Here is a 19,466-nt window from a genome sequence, read left to right as displayed (position 1 = left end):
CTATCATGTTTTATCGATCATTAAATATTCAAAATTTTCTAATTCATTCTCTTTTGTTAAAAGTTCACTAACCGTTAAAAAATACTTATTTAATGACTACAAATATAAAATTATAATATTAATATCTAACTTGTAATTAAATTAAATCAAAAATATCTCATTTATCAAATTAAAAATATAACAACCAATATTATTGAAGCACAATGTTTTATGACTTCAACAAATTTATACTCCAATATTTTACGTATCTTATTTAATTAATCATTTATAATGCACGCGGTTAGAGATATTATAAATAAACATCAAAATTATGATTAATATACCTGTTGGAGATTTTCTTTAATGTAAATGTTTGGCTATAAGTTTATATATGTAATTTCTTTAAACTTATAACTTTTTTAAAAATATTTGTAATTTTTAAAACCTGATTTTATGAAAAGTATATAGTAATAAATTATAAATTTATTCAAATATATATATCTTTACACGAACATGTACTTATTTCTTTGGAAAATATATTTGTATCGTGTACATTCGTGAATATAAAATAAAAACCAGAATTTGATACTAAATTCAACGTGTATTTTTATGTTCGTGTACCGAATATTGAAAATCAAACCTGATTTTTTCGTGTCGAGTACCAAATTGTCAGGTCTAGCAATAATATCGAATAATAATATGAGACTTCAACTTGTATGTGAGTAGCATTATGTACCTTAAATCTATCTTCAAATTTTTCTCTTAAACGACATGGAAGAAATATGATTGATTTTAATCGGATAATTTATACACATACAAAGATTCCTATTATTAATAATTAGTGTGAGTGTATCTAGCCATACATTATCAACTAAATTTTAAAAATTAATTTAAAAGAATCTTCGGAGATACCTGACATTTTCCGTATACAATAGTAGCTCTTTGTCTCCGGATTGTTTGAAAAAAAAAAAATTTCTCGTTTTGTTTTTATGAGACCCGTATTTGTCAAAAATTTAATCTGCATGTTTTTATTTAAAAGAACATAATTTGAGAAGAAAAACACTGTGGGCCCACCCGCTCTCTACACTTTGAACAAAAACACTCTGGTATGATTACACACACAAGGAACGATAAAGAGGAGGGAAAAATTAAAAACATAAACGCGAGAAGAGTCGAGATAAGGAACCGAGTCGATTCCCCGAGTTAACCAGGTCCAAATTTCCTAAATTTCACAAACATGGAGAAGATTACTTTCAGGAACCCTAACCCAATCCATAATAACCCACCCCCCCTCTTTTTTATACGCACAAACATCTGTATCTATACTCCGCCGTCTTGCATTCTCTCTCCTTCTCTCTCTCTCTCTCTCTCTCTCTCTCTACTCTATCTCTTTCTCTCTCGTCTTCTTCAAAGCTCCCACCTTTCTCTTCTCTCTTCTCTGTTTGCAATTATTTTGCGACTCGAAGTTCCAGATATCTGCAATCAGCTCCAAGGTGATTCTATATGTACGTATATCGGTATATGTATTATCTGAGTTTGGGTTTATGTTTGTATTCAGATGTTTAGGGTTTGTTTCTTATGTCTGCATTTGATTTGAGCTGATTTTGGTATGTGTGCGTGTTGTAATTTGGAGATATGTTAATGTTTGTAATCTTTAGGTTCCATTGTAAATCTTCGATTCTCGTTTTGTGGAGTGTATCTAGTTTAATTAATAATATTCAGTAATAAATCCTCGATTTTGGTTTTCAGAGGGTGAATCTAGGTTTAATTTTACATTTGTGGCATTAATTAAGTTTGGCGGGGGAGAATTTGATTTCATGTACATTTATGGTTTTGTTCTTGTATGTTTAGGGTCCAGGATTCAGGGTTTTGTTCGCTATTAATTTCCGAATGGTTTATCTGAATAGCTCTGGTAATGGTTATTCTGTTTATATATATGGATTAATTTAAGTATATATTGTTTTAAGTAAGTTATTTGTAGTAGATTCGATTCTGATGTTATTACTGAGTAATTTGGTGTGATGTGGTTTCTTTCTTGCGTTTTTTTGCTACTTGCTGGCGGATTCTAAATGTGCTTTTATCTTTGTAAGCCAGCTATTTCAGTTTGCTCATGTATTTTGAAATCAAAAAGTTCTCTCAGGTAGTTGTCGAGCTTTCAGTTAGGTTAGCCTTTTATGCAGTAACAATATCATTTATAGTTCCTGACATCGTGGCATCGGTACTCCTTTACAATCTTCTAATTTGGTTGTTTCCCTAATGATTCTTATTATAAATCTTGTAAGAAGCATGTAGTTGTTGAACTAATAAACAATTATGTATGCAGCTGACAGTTCCTCTTGTTGTATGATATCTGCGGGCAACAAACTTTTTCGACATTGATATCATTGTTCTAATGGACCAGACTAGTGCTCCACTTGAAGGTATTTCAATTCCTGGGAGGAGGAAGAGAAGCCAGAGATATCGTCGGCTTATACCTGAATCACAACCCGTACCTGAGGGTCGTGACCAGTCAAGCTTATTGTCAGAGCAGGTTTCAGATACTACATCCAAAGTCTCTAGTGATGAGAATGCTGGTTATGATAATAGCTCTATGAGAAAAGTTTTCAACCTTAACCAATGTGCTTCAAGGGATTCCGTGGGTACCAAAGTTAGTAGTGAACGTCCCCATAAAAGGTTAAAGGGGGATGAAGCATTTAGTCCAATATATAGCAACGGTGGTCTGAAAGTTGAAAATGATTCAGTAGGTGGTTTGAACCAAAAGATGCATAATGGAGGTGTGGTCAGGGATGGAGCTGCAGCCGAGAGTAAGTTTAAAAAAGTGAAGCTTAAGGTTGGTGGTGTGACACGCACTATTGAAGCAAAGCCCACTTCTCATGCTACATCAGGAGGTGGATCTTCTTCAAAGAGTGCCCAAATATTAAATGCTCCTCAGCCACGACCCAAACTGATTCTCCAGGTTCGCTGTTATCTGTTTGAAATAAACGAAGACATTATTTAATTTTATCCAATTTATCTGGAGGAGATGATTTTCCTATCATCTGCGTGCAATTCAAATATGCTTTAAGGTTTGATTAACTGATTGTCTGATAGTGAGGCTGAATTTCTATGTTATTTTTGCTAAATGGGGCTTATATTTGATGAAATAAATTGCAAATATTTAATACCTTAAGGATGTTGAGTGTGCTGACTTTGCATCTCAAAGTGTATGCATGTTTTCTAGCACATGTGATTTTTTCCTGACTGAAGCATGTAATATTCATTTTGCTGGACGCAAGACTTGGGTTTTTTGTGTGACCTGTATGCAAGTCTTGCGTCAATTCTTTTATATTAGCCTTCAATATTTTCTACTAGATATTATTTCTTTCAATATCTGGAAATAAATCTGATTCTTTTCCTGGGGCATGTTTCAGGAAGATTCTGATGGAGACAGTTCTCCTCATCTAGACAAAAATTGTGGCTTGAAAGGAATTCCATGGAAAGATTTCTCCAAGGAGGAGTTCAATCGTAAGGAGGAACTTCCTATTAAGATGTACGGCAAAAATGTTACTAGAAAGCAAGCAGAGAAGTCAGATCGGGTTCGAAAAAACAAGAAAGTGCCAAAGAAACGTGATATAAATGGGGAATTTGATGATGACGAGGACGATGATGAAATTCGGTACTTGCAGAAACTCAGAACATCTAAGGTTGCTGCAGGATACAAAGATGCAGCAGCAGATTCTGGCATCAAAAAGCGAAGTCTATCCCTGGTCTTAAAAGTTAGGAATAATGAAAATGCAAAAGATTTTGGTCCTTCAAGGCCGAATAGAGATAGCAAGAAGGCGATAACAGAGAGGGTGCGGGAGGATACAGATTATGAACCGGACGAAGAATTAATGTCTGAAGGGGAGCCTGAAGGTAATAAGGAGAAACTAGGGAAGGATATCGCTGATTTTCCAACAGAACATAAAAAAGAAATAGCTCTTACGACACGTCAACGAGCCCTTCTATCAAGCAGGGATTTCTCTTCTGCAGCTGGAGCAAATGAAATTGAGTTTCCAAATGGTCTACCACCACCTCCACCTCGAAGTATGTTTTATGGCATTTGGTTCCTGTTTGTTTTTCTTCAGATCTTCTGCTTGTTTATATTATTGCTGTAATGCAGTTATTCTGAATAGTTTTAGAGGTAATTTTGGATCTAGTTTGAGGTTTCATGTCTTTGCAATTAAATGGATGTGGATTGTAATAATTTTCCCCAGAAAGTACTTTATTTTAGGCTTCTGACCTCTCTGATTATGTAGACAAATGTAGCAATTTAACATCAGAGTATTCCTTTTTGAGTCTGAAAATCATATGAACATCCAAAGACTTGATAAATATTTGTACGACCTGTTAATCTTTTGAGTTCACAGAGACATAAATGTCGTATCAGTGAATAAGGTTTGAACTTATGTTGTTCGTTTGGCCTTTCCAGGGCAAAAAGAGACCCTCACGGAAGTTGAGCAGCAGTTGAAGAAAGCTGAGGCTGCTGAGAGGCGTAGATTGCAAAAAGAGAAAGCAGCTCGGGAGTCGGAGGTTTGCCTTTTCAACTTTTTTTTTGTTCTTTGGTCTGTTATATGCTCTTCATATTGACGAACGTTATTGATGTTATATGATCATGGGTTTTAGGCTGAGGCAATTAGAAAAATACTTGGTCAAGACTCCAGTAGAAAGAAGCGAGAAGATAAAATAAAGAAGCGTCAGGAAGAGTTGGCTCAGGTATCGTGAAGTCTGCAGCTATGTGTGAACTACTAATTCTCAAAGAGTTTAATTTAATATTGTTTTGCTTGTATTGTGCAGGAGAGGGCTGTCAATGCACGAACCCTTCCTCCGAATACTATTAGATGTGTCATAGGCCCGACTGGAACCACAGTTACCTTTTCAGACGATGTTGGTTTGCCTCATATCTTTGACCCTAAACCCTGCAGGTGCTGTTCTTATTCTCGTTATAAATATTGTTTTTAGTAGAGAATAGAGACGTTTTCTAAAACACCTTATGGCTTACCTGTCGAGTGTATTAGTTTCTTCTGTTCTGCGGTCGGTCTTTTTGGTTTCTTGCTCACTTCTTTTAATTTTTAATAAATAGTGTTATTGACTAAGCTATTGCATGAGTTCCTGTGTCGGGATGTATTTTGTTTTAATCCCTATACTTTTGCATTTGCCTACTGAAATTTTTGTTTTTTTAAAAACCGAGTGGGAGAAGTTCTAGCTAAACAAAATTCGTAATATTTGTTAATGCCCATATCAGCAAGAAGTATGGTTGGCCAAATTCTGGTCTAGTTTACTAGTTTAGAAATATTATAGGTAATAAGAGAAACCAATCTCAGAAAAGAGGGGTATAATACTTGTTAAGCCGTTAATTCTTTGTGTTGGTTTATTTTTATGATTTGTGTAATTAGTTGCTATTCATTTCCAGTTATCCTCCTCCACGTGAAAAATGTGCTGGTCCATCTTGTAGCAATTCATACAGATATAGAGATTCAAAGACAAAAGTTCCCCTTTGCAGTCTCAAGTGCTACAAGGCAATTCATGCAAAGATTCATGGTGGTGATACCAGTTGCTAGTATTTGGAGTAATCTCTTTTGTTCAATGATGGCCGTATTCCTCCTGCACAGTTGTCTAGTTTTATGCACACTGTGATGAATTTTTGGTAATTACCATGATTACATGTCAGGAGAGGGGCTGTTGAAGTTCTTTATCTTTAGAGCAGAACCGAACAGTATTATTTGGAAATTGGCCTTTTTGGTTTAGCACTCATCCTAGTTTCTATTTCCAGCTTGTTTGATTTCCATACCCCTATGACCTTGTCTGTGCTGCTAATTGTAAGAGCCAATTGCCCCTCCTTTTGGGCTTCAATTTCTGTAATACTTTTTAAATATTATATATCATTGTAAATTCTACTGTAGTTGTCATTTTAATTTATTGTGATAAGCAATCAATCTTTATTTTTTATTTTTATCATTGCTACTTTGTTTAATGACCCATCTTCTGTGAATAATCTGGATATTGATTAGCTCACACAATATCTCTCTGCACTATATGTTATCCGCTCTAGATTGTGAAGGAAGATTTTCTTGGAATTTAGATTTCCAGTTTATATTCAATTTGACCTCTAAAATATTCTTTATAATTTAGTGATGATTAGTTTAAACTTTTAAAAAAGTTATTTTTGTAAATATATGTTATATTATTTTGTAACATCGCATAACATTATTCCCAAAATTTGTGATCTATATGATAAATTAAAAATATAAACAGAAGTATCAGGACATGTTTTGCATATACAGAAGTCACAAAAATGAAAATAAATAAAGAGATATATCTGGTCAGAATACCCTTCATATCTGCTATCAATACAATATATAAACAAATCTCTAAAACAACAAAAAAACATAGTAATTAACCTATCATGTTGGAGCACGGTTGGATAGCCCGGTGGTTAAGGGCTTATCCTCTGTCGTCCCAGGTCTTGGGTTCGACCCTGGCTCATCTCGAGAATATCTTAGAACAGATACTCACTTGTAAGGCTATAAGCCATATTTGTCAAAAAAAAAAAAAAAAAAAAAACCTATCATGTTGACTAGTCTCTGAACATTAATAAATACAAATTATGAACATGCTATATAATTAAGGGAAGAAAAATTAAAATAAAAAAGAAACTAATTTATGGTTTCAGAAAGAATGGCTAGGCAACTGTTCATTGTGCTATTAATAGAATCTTCATAAGGCTTCAATGGAGATTGGGCTCCTACCATTTTCTTAAAGCATGATTGACAAGCTGAAAGATCTTGCTCTACTGAACTCAGATCTTCTTTCACCATGTATATGTCCTTCGCATGCAGATCATTTGTGGCTTTTGTTAGATCATCCACAATTGTGTTAAAATTTTCCACGCATTGGCCAAGACACTTACGTATCAAAGTTGTTGTCGATGGATTCTTCGCGATGTTCTGTGATATCTTGACAGCAAGGTGAGCGTCGCGGTTGGCAGTCGCTATCTGAATTTCGAGGGCTTTGAAATTAGCATCATTGGAATTTGACAGGTCTGGTGAACTTGAAGGCGCAGATGATATGTAGGAGTTGGGTATGGACAATGGGTCTGGATTGCGGTCTGCAAAACTAGTCGACGATGGATGGTGCTCTTGTGTCATGTATGCATGGCCGCGGGAGGATGTGGGAATGATGGCATTTGTTTGGATTGATAGTGAAAAAACCAGATAAATGAAGGTCGTGAAGAGATGCGAGAGCTTCATTGTTGTGTTTGAGTTTTTTGGTAAACTTTTGTGAAGGCTAAAGAGTCCAGAAGATGAGAGGAGGGATTATCCTAAAATTTTAGGAGCGTTGGGAGGGATTAAGCAGAAATAGTAATGCTGACTGTTGGCTTATAATAATTTCAAGATATGTTGGGTGGAGATAGATTTTCTAATAGTAGTTATTTATAGTTTGACATTGCTTGTTAATGTTAGACATAACTCATAAGCATGTGTGGTTCTTCACTATCCGTAGTAAAAGATAAAGTAACGAGTAATTGTTCAACGACTCAATATGATGGACGAGAGTTTACTAAGATCATGTTATATTTTTTATATTTGGATTGAGAGTGGATCACGGACACTCATATTTGGATTATAATTTTGCCTTCGTGTCCCATAATTATATATGAAAATATTGAGATCAAACCCGAACTCTAATATCATGTTAAATGACATATTCTACATCTGCCGTTGACAAATCCACAACCCTTAACGCCTTAACTATATATATTATTGAATAATAATCAACCAAAATGTTCTCATAGAACCAAATCGTAGACTATATATATAAATGATAAAAGGTAAAAACGCACATATATCCTGGGCAAAGAAGATCAGAGAACCCTAATTATCGTAATTACCAAGTAGCACAGGTCGGCATTTGCGGGAAGGATTCGACATCTGTGCCCGTGACTTATCAGAAGATCCAAAAAATAACTCCACGTTATTACAATCAACTAGCAACTCCAAGTGATCAACCCAACGGCCTTTGAAAGATTTTCTCACCGAACCTTTAAACTGAACATGTAATTTTACCGTACCAGCTACAATATTTTCGTTCATGGCCTTAATCATGGAATCATCAACTAACCCCGACGATCCCCTAAATTTTTTCTCAAAGTATACGGTGGAATTACGAGGACTCACATCGAACGGGACAAGACTAGTCAATCCGACTTGTAACGCTTCGTAAAATATCGAAATTGTAATATCATGAAGGTTTATATATCCACGACGGACCCAGCTTTCGAGATTCATCCTGACGTCCCATTCCGCGGAAACCTGACGAGACGAGAGGCTGAAGTTGGAGATGGATATTGAATCGAGTACGAGGTGCGGAGTGGATATAGTGTAACAGGCACCGTAAATTTGTTGTGCATGCACGACGAGGAATGCAATACCGTATGCAAATGCCATTGTTGTCAAAACCATCAGACAGACGTTTAAGGGGTTTGTTTGACGTTGGGTCACTGTGTGGAGGGCAGTAGGTGCAATACAAGGTGGATCAAATGGCACGACTTTCGTCATGCTTGAAACCAAGAGTATCAGGTTCTTAGAGAGTAGAACAACTTTGCAAATAATTATCCTGGGTTTGTTACTTATGATATCGGAGTACGTATGTTCCGTAGTCTGATACTACTATCATCTAAACTTGAGATAACTTAGGACTCCACTCATGACTTTATCATCTAAAACTGTGTTTTGATCAAACTAATCTATCTATTCTATGTATATAAAACTAGAGTCTGTTTGCGACTACTATTACAAATTGCATTCAAAAAAAGTGTTGTTCTATTGTTGTTCATATGTACTAATTTTGAAGCATAATCTATACTATCTATACTATACTATACTATAAAAAGCGAACATAGGTATAGTTTGTAGTCCTACAAAATTTTGGTAGATATCTATTAAACAGTTTCATATACTAAAAACACTCCTTATGTATATTAATATCTTTTTAAATATAATTTATAATTAGTTAAAAAAAGGTGAAACTACTGTTAATAACATATATTAATTTTAAAAATTACTTATAGATAAACGTATAACTAATTATAAATATACAATTTTGAATATCTTTTGTCTAAAATACATATAAATAATTAAAGACGCTACTTTTTAATTATATTCTACTCGAAATTTAACACTTACGTATTCTATTTCATTACAAACACGAGCCATTACGTAACATATGAAGATATATGAAATATGAAAAATTTGATTTAAATTGAATAATAAACTGTCACATATTAATATAGAAAAATATTTACAGATAGATAATAAATTGTGAAAGCTAAATTTCCGTTAGAAGATATAACGAGTTGGTTAATATAATTTAACTAAAATCCAATTCATTAATACTAAAATACTAATAAAATGGTGTTAAGAATTAAATTATAATTAATAAATTACGAATCATATAGCTACTTTTTAATTATATTCTACTCAAAATTTAACACTTACGTATTCTATTTCATTACAAACACGAGCCATTACGTAACATATGAAGATATATGAAATATGAAAAATTTGATTTAAATTGAATAATAAACTGTCACATATTAATATAGAAAAATATTTATAGATAGATAATAAATTGTGAAAGCTAAATTTCCGTTAGAAGATATAACGAGTTGGTTAATATAATTTAACTGAAATCCAATTCATTAATACTAAAATACTAATAAAATGGTGTTAAGAATTAAATTATAATTAATAAATTACGAATCATATACCTGCCCCTGCTTTGCACGGGGTTAAAGGCTACTATAAAATAAATACGTTTGGTGAGTTTTGATAATAAAATCTTTAACAACTTTGTGCTGAAAAACAGTTTTCTTCAAAAGTATGGGAGGACATATTTTTTCTAAAAACAACTTTTAGTACCATTACAAAGTTTTTATCTGCTTTTTAGCAAAAAAAACTTTTCATCTGCTCAGCAAAAAAAACTGTTGTTGCTATCTGCAACCGCAACTCCAACCAGTACCTTAATAGATATTCGAGGAATGAATGACCATTATTTTTTATATGATGCTTTAATATCTGACACATATTTTTAGATGTGTTGATCGGATAGTAAAAAATATTATTTTTAGTTGATTTTTTCGTCAATTAAAATTTGATTACATTTTTTTGAATAAGAAATTAAAAATATGTGTTAAAAACCAAAAGGGTTAATTATCTAGTTGGTCACTCAAGTGGGCTTAATGTATCAAATTGGTCACTGAACTCAAAACGGTATCAAGATGGTCACTGAAGTGACCATAAATATCAAACAAGTACCTTGAAATATAAGTTTAAGCAGAAAAAATATTATTTATAAAATTTTACACATTATCTTTGAATGTTACCAAAACCAAGTAAAAGGTTATGAATTCTAACATTTATGATAATATATTTAGATTTTATCAAGTTTATTTATTATTTATTTTTAATTAAAACAAAAAAATAACTATATAATAAAATATAAATAATAATAAACTTGATAAAATATAAATATATTATTTTACATACTAGAAGTCATAAGTTTTTAGTTGGTTGCGGTAACATTTAAAAATAATGTGTAAAACTTTATAAATAATATTTTTACTACTTGAACTCATATTTCAAGGTACTTGTTTGATATTTATTATGACTTTAGTAACCATCTTGATACCGTTTTGAGTTCAGTGACTAACTTGATACATTAAGCCCACTTCAATGATCAACTTGATAATTAACCCAAAATCAAAATGCCATGTGAAAAACAGAAACAATATTTAGAATGAGAAACATTAATAGGTAAAAATTTGTTTTTTGTAAACGAGATGATTCCGTTCATTTAAGTTCTTCCAAATGAAATTAGTTAAAAATAATTAATACATACTATAAATAAAAAATATAAAATCATGTACCAAAATCAACTTGATGAAATATTTTTCTTGTTTATAAATTTATACAAACTCCCGGTACTGGTTATATGTGTGGGTTAATTCAAAATAATTATTTATTGGTTATTTTTAATTTTTTGATTATTTTATTTGATTAAAATAAAAATAAATAGTAAATAAATGTTTAAAAATTTAAAAATATTATCTAAAATGTTAGAACTCAACATCTTTCATTTGTAAATAATATCATCATAAAAATGTTAATAGTAGTTATTAATAGTTTGACATTACTTGTTAATGTTAGACATAAGCTTGTGTGGTTCTTCACTAGGCACATTTACTCAATATACTGGAGGAGGGTTTACGAGAATTATATTATATTTTTCATTTTTGAATCGAAAGTGGATCACAGACAGACACAACCATTTTTGGGTTATAATCTATAATTAAATATGAAAATATTGAGATCATATCATATTCTAACAATAATGATATGGGATGGACGGACCTTTTCTTATGGTTTCTTATAGTGTAATATATACTTTTATCAACTTACCCACAGAATCAGCCAAGATTAGACCATTGCCATCAGGCATCAGCAGGAAAACAAATTCTACACCTGCAGTTGGCAAATCCACAACCCTTAACTAAACTATATTATTGAATAATAACCAAAAGTTTCTCATAGAACCAAATCGTAGACTACATGAATGATAAAAACGCACATATATCCTGCGCAAAGAAGATCAGAGAGGACTCAAATTATCATAATCAACAGCTAGCACACGATGGCATTTGTGGGAAGGATTCGACATCTGTGCCCGTGATTTATCCGAGGATCCAAAAAACAACTCCACGTTATTACAATCAACTGACAAATCCAAGTGATCAACCCAACGCCCTTTAAAAGATTTTCTCACCGAACCTCTAAACCGAACATGTAATTTTACCGTACCACCTGCAATATCTTCGTTCATGGCCTTGATCATCGAATCATCACATAGCCCCGACGACCCTCCAAATTTTTTCTCAAAGAACACGGTGGAATTACGAGGACTCATATCGAACGGGACAAGACTAGTCAATCCGACTTGTAACTCGTTGTAAAATATCGAAATGGTAATATCATGAAGGTTTATATATCCACGGCGGATCCAGCTTTCGAGACTCATCCTGACATTCCATTCCGCGGAAACCTGTTTGGGACGGGACGAGAGGCTGAAGTTGGAGACGGTTACAGAATCGAGTGCGAGGTGCGGGGAGGATATGGTGTAACAGGCACTGTGATATTGTAATGCATGCACGACGAGGAATGTAATACCGGCTGCAAATGCCAGTATGATCACATACGTCAGACATTCGTTTAAGGGGTTTTTTTGACGTTGGATCACTGTGTGGAGGGGAGGAGGTGCAATACGAGGTGGATCAAATGGCTGGACTTTCGCCATGCTTAAAAGTAAAACCAAGAGGACGAGGTTCCTACTTCCTAGAGAGTAGAACAACTTTGCAAATAATTATCCTGGGTTTGTTACGTATGATACTACTATCATCGAAACTTAGAGATAATTTAGGACTCCACTTATGACTTGTATTATCTAAAGGGCAATGCTAGAGACCTCAAATTTTTTCCCCAAAATTTGTTACCAAATGACGTGGCTAACAAGTGGCGAAATTTGATTGGGTGATTGATGAATCTGCAGGGGGGCCTCATTATTATGGGAATGAATGCAACCAATGAGATTTTGCCACGTCATTTGGGAAAAAATTTTGGGATAAATATTTGGGGTCCCTAGCATTTTCCTTATCTAAAACTGTGTTTTGATCAAACTAATCTATCTATTCATCAATATGATGGCAGCCAAAAAACCCTCCATATGAGGCCTTTTGAGAGAGGCTAGAATCAAATCCGTGCGGATTTGGTCACGACCTAGAGCGGACAATATGATACTAATGTTCGATAAAAAAAAACTGGTGCAACTATAACTAGTATAATTTCATAATTTATTGTCAAAGCTCTTATCTCATTACCCTATTCTATATTTTATAATAAATTATCTTACTCATTTTTTTTATTTCTCTATTTTATACGGTGTTGTAATGATGAAAAACATGTTTAATAATAAAATATTAACATATAACATGTTTAAAATATTTTATAGTTGAAATTAGTTAAATTATATTACATTTTAGTTTTTGATACATATTAACTACTTCTTTTATACAAAATTTTAATTTTTGACACATATTCTTAGATGTGTTCTACGGATAATAAAAATGAGTGACCCTTTAATATAAAACTCATTTTCGTGAAGTCGATTTTTTTAATAAAAAAACTCAATAAATTAAGTTAGAATTTTCAAAATTCTACGTTATGAATAAATCGAAGTTTAATAGAAAAATAAGTAAGAAAAAACCTTTTTTGATAATTCTTTGACATTCTTAGACATTTTTTAGTCAAATTAACGGAAATTTTATCAAAACACAATTTTCATTTCTATATATTTTTCAAAATTATAAAAAACAATTTACAAAATTCAAATAAAATTGGGTCAAGTTCAAAACATTTTTCGGACGGTATGAAATTGGAACATATATTTGTGCTGTCGCCGTCCTATGAAAGTACCGATCACAGCAACCTTGTTCATGAGGTACTTTTGTACGGCGATTGTGAAGGACCAATCGGCGGTGGCTCCGGTGACTACTTGTAAAACACTTATTAAACGGAACAACCTCTATGGGAGATTGTCGGCGGTGGCAATCACCGGCGAAACTGTGGCACAGACGTTAAATCATTATCTCCGGGAGGGTAATTCTGTCAGCAAAATTCAACTCGAGAGGTCTGTCAAGGAGCTTCGCAAGTATGGTAGATTCAATCACGCCCTTGAGGTCTCTCTTCCTCTCTCTCTCTCTCGAATGTGTGTCTGAATTCATGTGTTTTTCCGTAGTTACTTGGTGGAAAAAATGAAAAATGAAAAATATTTCAATTGCTACTTTATGCAAAAAATGAAGTTGCTACTTAAATTAAGAATGTCAAGTTTATGAAAATGAAATTTATCTCAGTTGCTACTTAATGTAAAAATGAAATTGCCACTAAAATTAGGAATGTTAAGTTTGTTATAAAGGTTTCTGACTTGGATTAAGTAATAATCGATAAAGGACTGTTGGATGGCCAGTTGGACAGCTAGATTTAAAATACACGAGCCATGCTTATTTAGTGCAGTCGTGGGATACCAATATTCTCATAATTTATTATGTACACAAAAGACACGTTTATACCCCAAAGATGGGCGTCCGTGATCCGCTCTCACCCAAAAAATGGGCTTTTGGGTGAGGGCATGTTAGAATATAATATGATCATGTTAAGCCATTCTCCTAACACCTTGAGGTGTTAGGAGAACTGTCCTGTCACTTAATACAAAGAAACAAGACTTCTGATTCCCAGTTATCTTTTAGAAGTTGAGATGTGCATATGGGTTTTAGGAGAACTGTCCGGTCACTTAAGAGTTAAGACAAAGAAACAAGACTTCTGATTCCCAGTTGTCTTTTGAAAGTTGAGATGTGCATATGATTGATTGATTCATTAATCTAAACATTAGTATGATTGCATATGATTGATCGATTCATTAAGCAAAACATTAGTATGATCACATTGTCTTCCTACAAAAAGTCAAGTTACCACATTGAATGTCATTAATGAATCACCAAGGCAAAGTTTTTTTTAATTAATGTTTTAGATAGTTTACAAATGGAATTCCTTTTATAAAATGCATGATGACTTTGGAACCGATGCATTACCAGTCCTTTCTGTGCAGATAATGGAGTGGATGAAAAAAAGAGGTATCAACCTTTCTCATAGTGACCATGCTATTTGCTTGGATCTGATATCAAAAGTCAAGGGAACATCTGCCGCTGAAAATTACTTTGCCGACCTCTCATCATCAACAAAGAATAAATTTACATATGGGGCTCTGCTAAACTGTTATTGCAAAGAAAAACTCACTGACAAAGCGCAATCTTTATTTGAGAAAATGGATGAATTAGGCATTGCTTCTTCGATGTCTTTCAACAATCTTATGTCCTTATACATGAGACAAAACCAGCCAGAGAAGGTACCTTCTCTTATCCAAGATATGAAGAACAAGAACATCTTGCCATGTGTATTTTCTTATAACATCTGGATGACTAGCTATTCATGCTTAAATGACATAAAGGGGGTGGAAAGGGTATATGAGGAGATGATATACAGTGGACAGCATTGTGACTGGACAACATATAGTAATATGGCTGTTGCCTATGTCAAGGCTGGACTACATGAAAAGGCGGAATCAACTCTTAAAAGAGTGGAAGAGGAAATTCAGAAGATGGGCAGACCTTGTAACCGTAGCCCATTTCATTTCATGTTAAGCTTGTATTCTGGAACTTCTAATTTAAAGGAGGTCCATAGAATCTGGAATGCCTTAAAGCTAGCGTTCAAATATACTAGCAATACGAGTACCCTACTTATGCTTCAGGCTCTTGCCAGACTGGATGATGTGAATGGATTGAAGGAGGTATTTGAGGAGTGGGAGTCAACTTGTTCCAGTTACGATAGAAGGCTGCCAAATACTGCAATAGCTGTTTATTTAAAGCATGACATGATTGAAGAAGCTGAGAATGTCTTCCACAACCTTGTAAAGAGATGTGAAACACCCTTCTATTGGTCTTGGGGGTTGTTCATGTCATACTATCTGAAGAAACAGCAGATAGATTTAGCTTTAAGATATCTTGAAGCAGCTATTTCTGGAATTAATAATAATGAATGGCGTCCATTTGCTGCAGATATTACCAGATTTATGGAATACTTTAAGAAAGAGGGTGATGTTACTGGTGCTGAGAAGTTATGTGAGATATTGAAGAAAGCTAATTGTATTGATTCTGAAGCCTACATGTTATTGCTTGAAGTGTATGTAGCTGCTAATATGACAGCACCCCAAGTTCGTTGTAAGATGAAGGATGATGGGATTGAAATCAGCTCTGAACATGAGGAATTGCTTAGAAGAGTTTGTCCCGAGTAGTTATTTTCTCAATTTACATTGAGTTTGATGCAAGCATGAAAAAGTAATGCCTACTTGCAAGAGAATCTCTTTTGCACTAGTTTCTAATATAAGAGGGTCATTCATCAACGGTCTTGCAAATTAGCTAGGAAGAACGCAGAAGAATGATGTTGACGTGACTAAATTTCCAACAACGTTGGATGAACTTTTCTTCTTGCTCACCTGGTAAGTCATTGAGACTTCAAATGATTTGTTTGGATCATCTATAGATATTTTCATGTTTCAGGATGCAGTGTTTTCAGCATGGTCCTTTCCATTTCAGAAATAATCTTTAAACTGGAATAATCTTTGAACTACACTCTGAAGATTTTACCTATCCCTTCGTTCCACAAATATAATGGTGTTCCTGTTAGACAAGTCAAGTCGGATGTTTTAGTAGAAAAATTAAGTATAAAAGACAGCATCATACTAGTATTATTTGGTAAACTAATTATCTATTTTCTGAATAACAGTAAAGTTTCTTGACTTTCTTTTGTACTTTACAAGATTTATAATGCTACCTTCTGTATTTGGAATTTAAATTGCGTTTACTCCATCATCGCCAAAAAAGTGTGGATATGTTTACCCCATGAACAATCTTTTAAATTTTAGGATCTTAATACAAAAGGTTAAAAAATATATTTTGTTGAAACTTGAATAAGCCTGTAAACCTTTTAGGGACTTAATTTTTAAGGGTTTTATATCAAACTGGCCACCCATTTCGTCAAAAAATCTCACTTGACCCACCCAAAAAATTTCGGACTCATTTAAGCCACTACAAACCAAATATATATCATTTTAACCACTTCATTATTCATACCTTTTTACTTAATTATTTATAAAAAATTAACCGTTTATTTTTTTACTACAAAACCACTTCGAGTACTTTCATAATAGTTTCTGGTATTTATTAAAATAATTTGGGAATTTCTAAAGCAATATAGCCATGTAGTTAAATAAAATATATAGTTACAGATATAGTTATATGATCATCCTAGCTATGTTGCTTTAGGAATTCCCAAATTATTTTGATAAATACTAGGGACTATTATCAAAGTACTCGAAGTGGTTTTGTAGTAAAAAAACAAACGGTTGATTTTTTATAAATGTTTAAGTAAAGAGCTATAAATAGTGATGATATATATTTTGTTTATAGTGGTTTACATGAGTCCAAAATTTTTTGGGTGGGTCAGGTGAGATTTTTTGACGAAATGGGTGGGCAGTTTGATATAAAACCCTAATTTTTAATTACTTACAAGGGTGTTGGATTGTTGACGGAAATTGGTCATTCAAGGAATTAATTACCCGGTTCACGAGATTACATGACCCATTGACCCCTTAACTCCTTAACCTAACTCTAATACACAGGTCTGCAATGCAGATTGCCGTTCACCATGAACCAAACATCTACGTAGTGCTTCCTCCTCTATAATTACTCATGATTGACTTTGTTACTACCATCCCTTTTTCACGGACTTTGTTATGTGAAAGGAAAATCCGACTTCCTTTTTAATGGTACTTTTTTTTTAATCTCTCACTTAAAATCTAGCAAGGATAAAATAGGATAAAGTTGTTGTACTATAACTATAAATTCAGTGCATTAGTGTCCAGTACTCGGAAGATTCTAGTTATAAAATGGATTGAGTATAAAAATTTGAAATTAGACTGTTTGCAGTTTAAATTTTAATCAGATAAGTGATTCGATGTGTAATTCGGGGCTCAAAAGGATAGTGTATAATAGTGATGTATTATTTATGCATCCCTAACAGAAACTTCGATCTTAATTTAAACAAGCATGACAGTCTGAAAAGTAACAATGATGCTGATGAAGGTGATGTGGGGTGGTGTACATTGTAGAATACTGCCTGTAGCTAAAATCGGCTGTGGTAAGAGATTTTTGTGTGGCAGTTATGGAACTATGTGGCTTCAGTGAGCACTCAATAGGAGTAATAAAGGCTTGTATGGGACACCATTAGTATGTTACACCGCCACCGCCACCAAGTTTTACCGTGTATGATGGTTGTGTATATTGCATGTATACATAATGCATGCATGCATTGTTTGATCTATGCATGCTTGAATAAAATTCAATTGGTCTCAAGATGCTGTTAAGGTTAGTGACATTAAGTTTTTCAGAAGGATATTGACCATTGATTTGAAAATACATGATATGTCTTTATCTTTTATTACAATTATTTGTGTTTTACATTTTGGCTGTTGGAATTCTTCTAGAATAAGAGTGGTATAATTGGGAAGGGTATCTGATTGCTGCTGGTGGCAAGATACTTTGTACTAGTTTTCTACTTCTTATATTGTGCAACATGCCCTCCCAAAATTGTGAAAAATCCTCAGTTCTGACAGCTAGTATATGAATTTTACACAAACCACCTTGAAATTGTCTTCAAGTTCAAGGTTTTGGAAAAAATCGTCACTCTTGGATGTTTTTATCTTATAACAATAGCTTCGTGCTTTTGAATGTTCTTATGAATCATTTGTAGCAGGCTAACAGTGGTCTTATCTCTTTATGTGATATGCACGAGTTCTTAATCTCCTAACATAATATAAATACCGTAAATAATATATCATGTTATCATTCTATCACTAATCTACTTCATCATAATTTCAGCAACAAGTATAAAGACAAGTATTTCTTTGATATACTGTAGTCTGTATACAAAGTAAAATAACTTCGTTTTAACTTGTGTGTTGATTTTTTTAATTCATTTCATGCAGGTAGTGGAAATAACAAACCTACTTTTAGAACAAAGTGGCTTGTTAATTCACTTGAATCTGATATATACGTTCAAAGGACTATGTCCTGCTGACAGATATATGTATAGCTCTCCAGCCATGAGCAAAGAAACACTCAATTTCCCTGCAAAGGAATATGGCTGACAAGTTAACTTGATGAATATATGCATTGTATATTAGGTGCATTGTTGAGTAGGGCTAGAAGTTTGGCATTCAATTAATGTCCTTAAAGTCATGTATCTGTTGTTGATAGAGGCTTGGATATCATCGTTAATAGATTTCAACATATGTTGTCCAACTCTATAACACTGCTGTTGAAGATTTTTGCAATGTTGCTACTTGACAATACTTTTATTTCCAAAATTATGTTCTGTGCAGTTCCTGCTCATTGCCTCTGGATACAGGCTTCCTTTTTAGTCTCCTTGGTGTAACAAAAGATTTGCAAGGTTGCAAAACAGCAGAATGTGATCGTCATGTGGTTTTTGTTGGGGGTTCCTACCTAGGCCCTAGTCTGTAAACAAAGAAACAAAATATAGTGTTGCAATAGACCAGTCCCCATATATATTTTTTTTTTTTTTATCTAATGTTAATACTTTGTACGGGTGATTTATAATAGTTGTTATTATGATCAATTATATTTTAATTAGAGTTAATAATATATTATTATTTAAATTAATATAAATGAAATATATTATTATTTTGATATAATTTTAAAATGAATTTTTCTAATAATTAGACTAGTA

General features: G+C 33.3%; 3 protein-coding genes across 6 annotated transcripts; 2 read left to right on the top strand and 1 right to left on the bottom strand.

Moving 5' to 3' along the window:
• The first annotated feature begins 1,113 nt into the window (after positions 1-1,113).
• Positions 1,114-5,952, top strand: LOC108220407 (uncharacterized). Of its 3 annotated transcripts, none has more exons than XM_017394167.2 (7): positions 1,114-1,472; positions 2,303-2,935; positions 3,390-4,044; positions 4,430-4,530; positions 4,624-4,713; positions 4,795-4,922; positions 5,411-5,952. In XM_017394167.2, the coding sequence occupies exons 2-7, from the start codon at positions 2,372-2,374 to the stop codon at positions 5,556-5,558; spliced, it is 1,686 nt and encodes a 561-aa protein (XP_017249656.1). In that variant the 5' UTR covers positions 1,114-1,472; positions 2,303-2,371; the 3' UTR covers positions 5,559-5,952. The 3 variants fall into 3 exon arrangements, with proteins under 3 accessions (XP_017249656.1, XP_017249655.1, XP_063950851.1); XM_017394166.2 differs by having other exon boundaries at positions 1,114-1,484; XM_064094781.1 differs by lacking the exon at positions 1,114-1,472 and adding an exon at positions 1,512-2,197.
• Positions 5,953-7,871: 1,919 nt separating this feature from the next.
• Positions 7,872-8,555, bottom strand: LOC108221623 (uncharacterized). Its single transcript, XM_017395489.1, has one exon. The coding sequence runs from the start codon at positions 8,553-8,555 to the stop codon at positions 7,872-7,874; it is 684 nt and encodes a 227-aa protein (XP_017250978.1).
• Positions 8,556-13,469: 4,914 nt separating this feature from the next.
• Positions 13,470-19,355, top strand: LOC108223998 (pentatricopeptide repeat-containing protein At1g02370, mitochondrial). Of its 2 annotated transcripts, none has more exons than XM_017398512.2 (3): positions 13,470-13,786; positions 14,713-16,158; positions 18,706-19,086. In XM_017398512.2, exons 1-2 carry the CDS (start codon positions 13,514-13,516, stop codon positions 15,952-15,954), a joined length of 1,515 nt encoding a protein of 504 aa, XP_017254001.1. In that variant the 5' UTR covers positions 13,470-13,513; the 3' UTR covers positions 15,955-16,158; positions 18,706-19,086. The 2 variants fall into 2 exon arrangements, with proteins under 2 accessions (XP_017254001.1, XP_017254002.1); XM_017398513.2 differs by lacking the exon at positions 18,706-19,086 and adding an exon at positions 19,102-19,355 and having other exon boundaries at positions 13,472-13,786.
• Positions 19,356-19,466: the final 111 nt, after the last annotated feature.

This window comes from Daucus carota, chromosome 5 (genome assembly GCF_001625215.2).
Source record: "Daucus carota subsp. sativus chromosome 5, DH1 v3.0, whole genome shotgun sequence".
In the NCBI taxonomy this organism is placed as follows: domain Eukaryota; kingdom Viridiplantae; phylum Streptophyta; class Magnoliopsida; order Apiales; family Apiaceae; genus Daucus; species Daucus carota.
This window is presented reverse-complemented; position numbering and strand designations above follow the sequence as displayed.

What these genes read in the sequence shown, in the direction of transcription:
- LOC108220407 (XM_017394167.2), top strand. Translation starts at nt 2,372, where the DNA reads ATGGACCAGACTAGTGCTCCACTTGAAGGTATTTCAATTCCTGGGAGG. An exon ending in GACCCAAACTGATTCTCCAG is followed by an intron (nt 2,936 to 3,389) that starts GTTCGCTGTTAT and finishes GGCATGTTTCAG; the next exon opens with GAAGATTCTGATGGAGACAG. An exon ending in AAGCAGCTCGGGAGTCGGAG is followed by an intron (nt 4,531 to 4,623) that starts GTTTGCCTTTTC and finishes CATGGGTTTTAG; the next exon opens with GCTGAGGCAATTAGAAAAAT.
- LOC108221623 (XM_017395489.1), bottom strand. Translation starts at nt 8,555, where the DNA reads ATGACGAAAGTCGTGCCATTTGATCCACCTTGTATTGCACCTACTGCC.
- LOC108223998 (XM_017398513.2), top strand. Translation starts at nt 13,514, where the DNA reads ATGAAAGTACCGATCACAGCAACCTTGTTCATGAGGTACTTTTGTACG. An exon ending in GATTCAATCACGCCCTTGAG is followed by an intron (nt 13,787 to 14,712) that starts GTCTCTCTTCCT and finishes CTTTCTGTGCAG; the next exon opens with ATAATGGAGTGGATGAAAAA.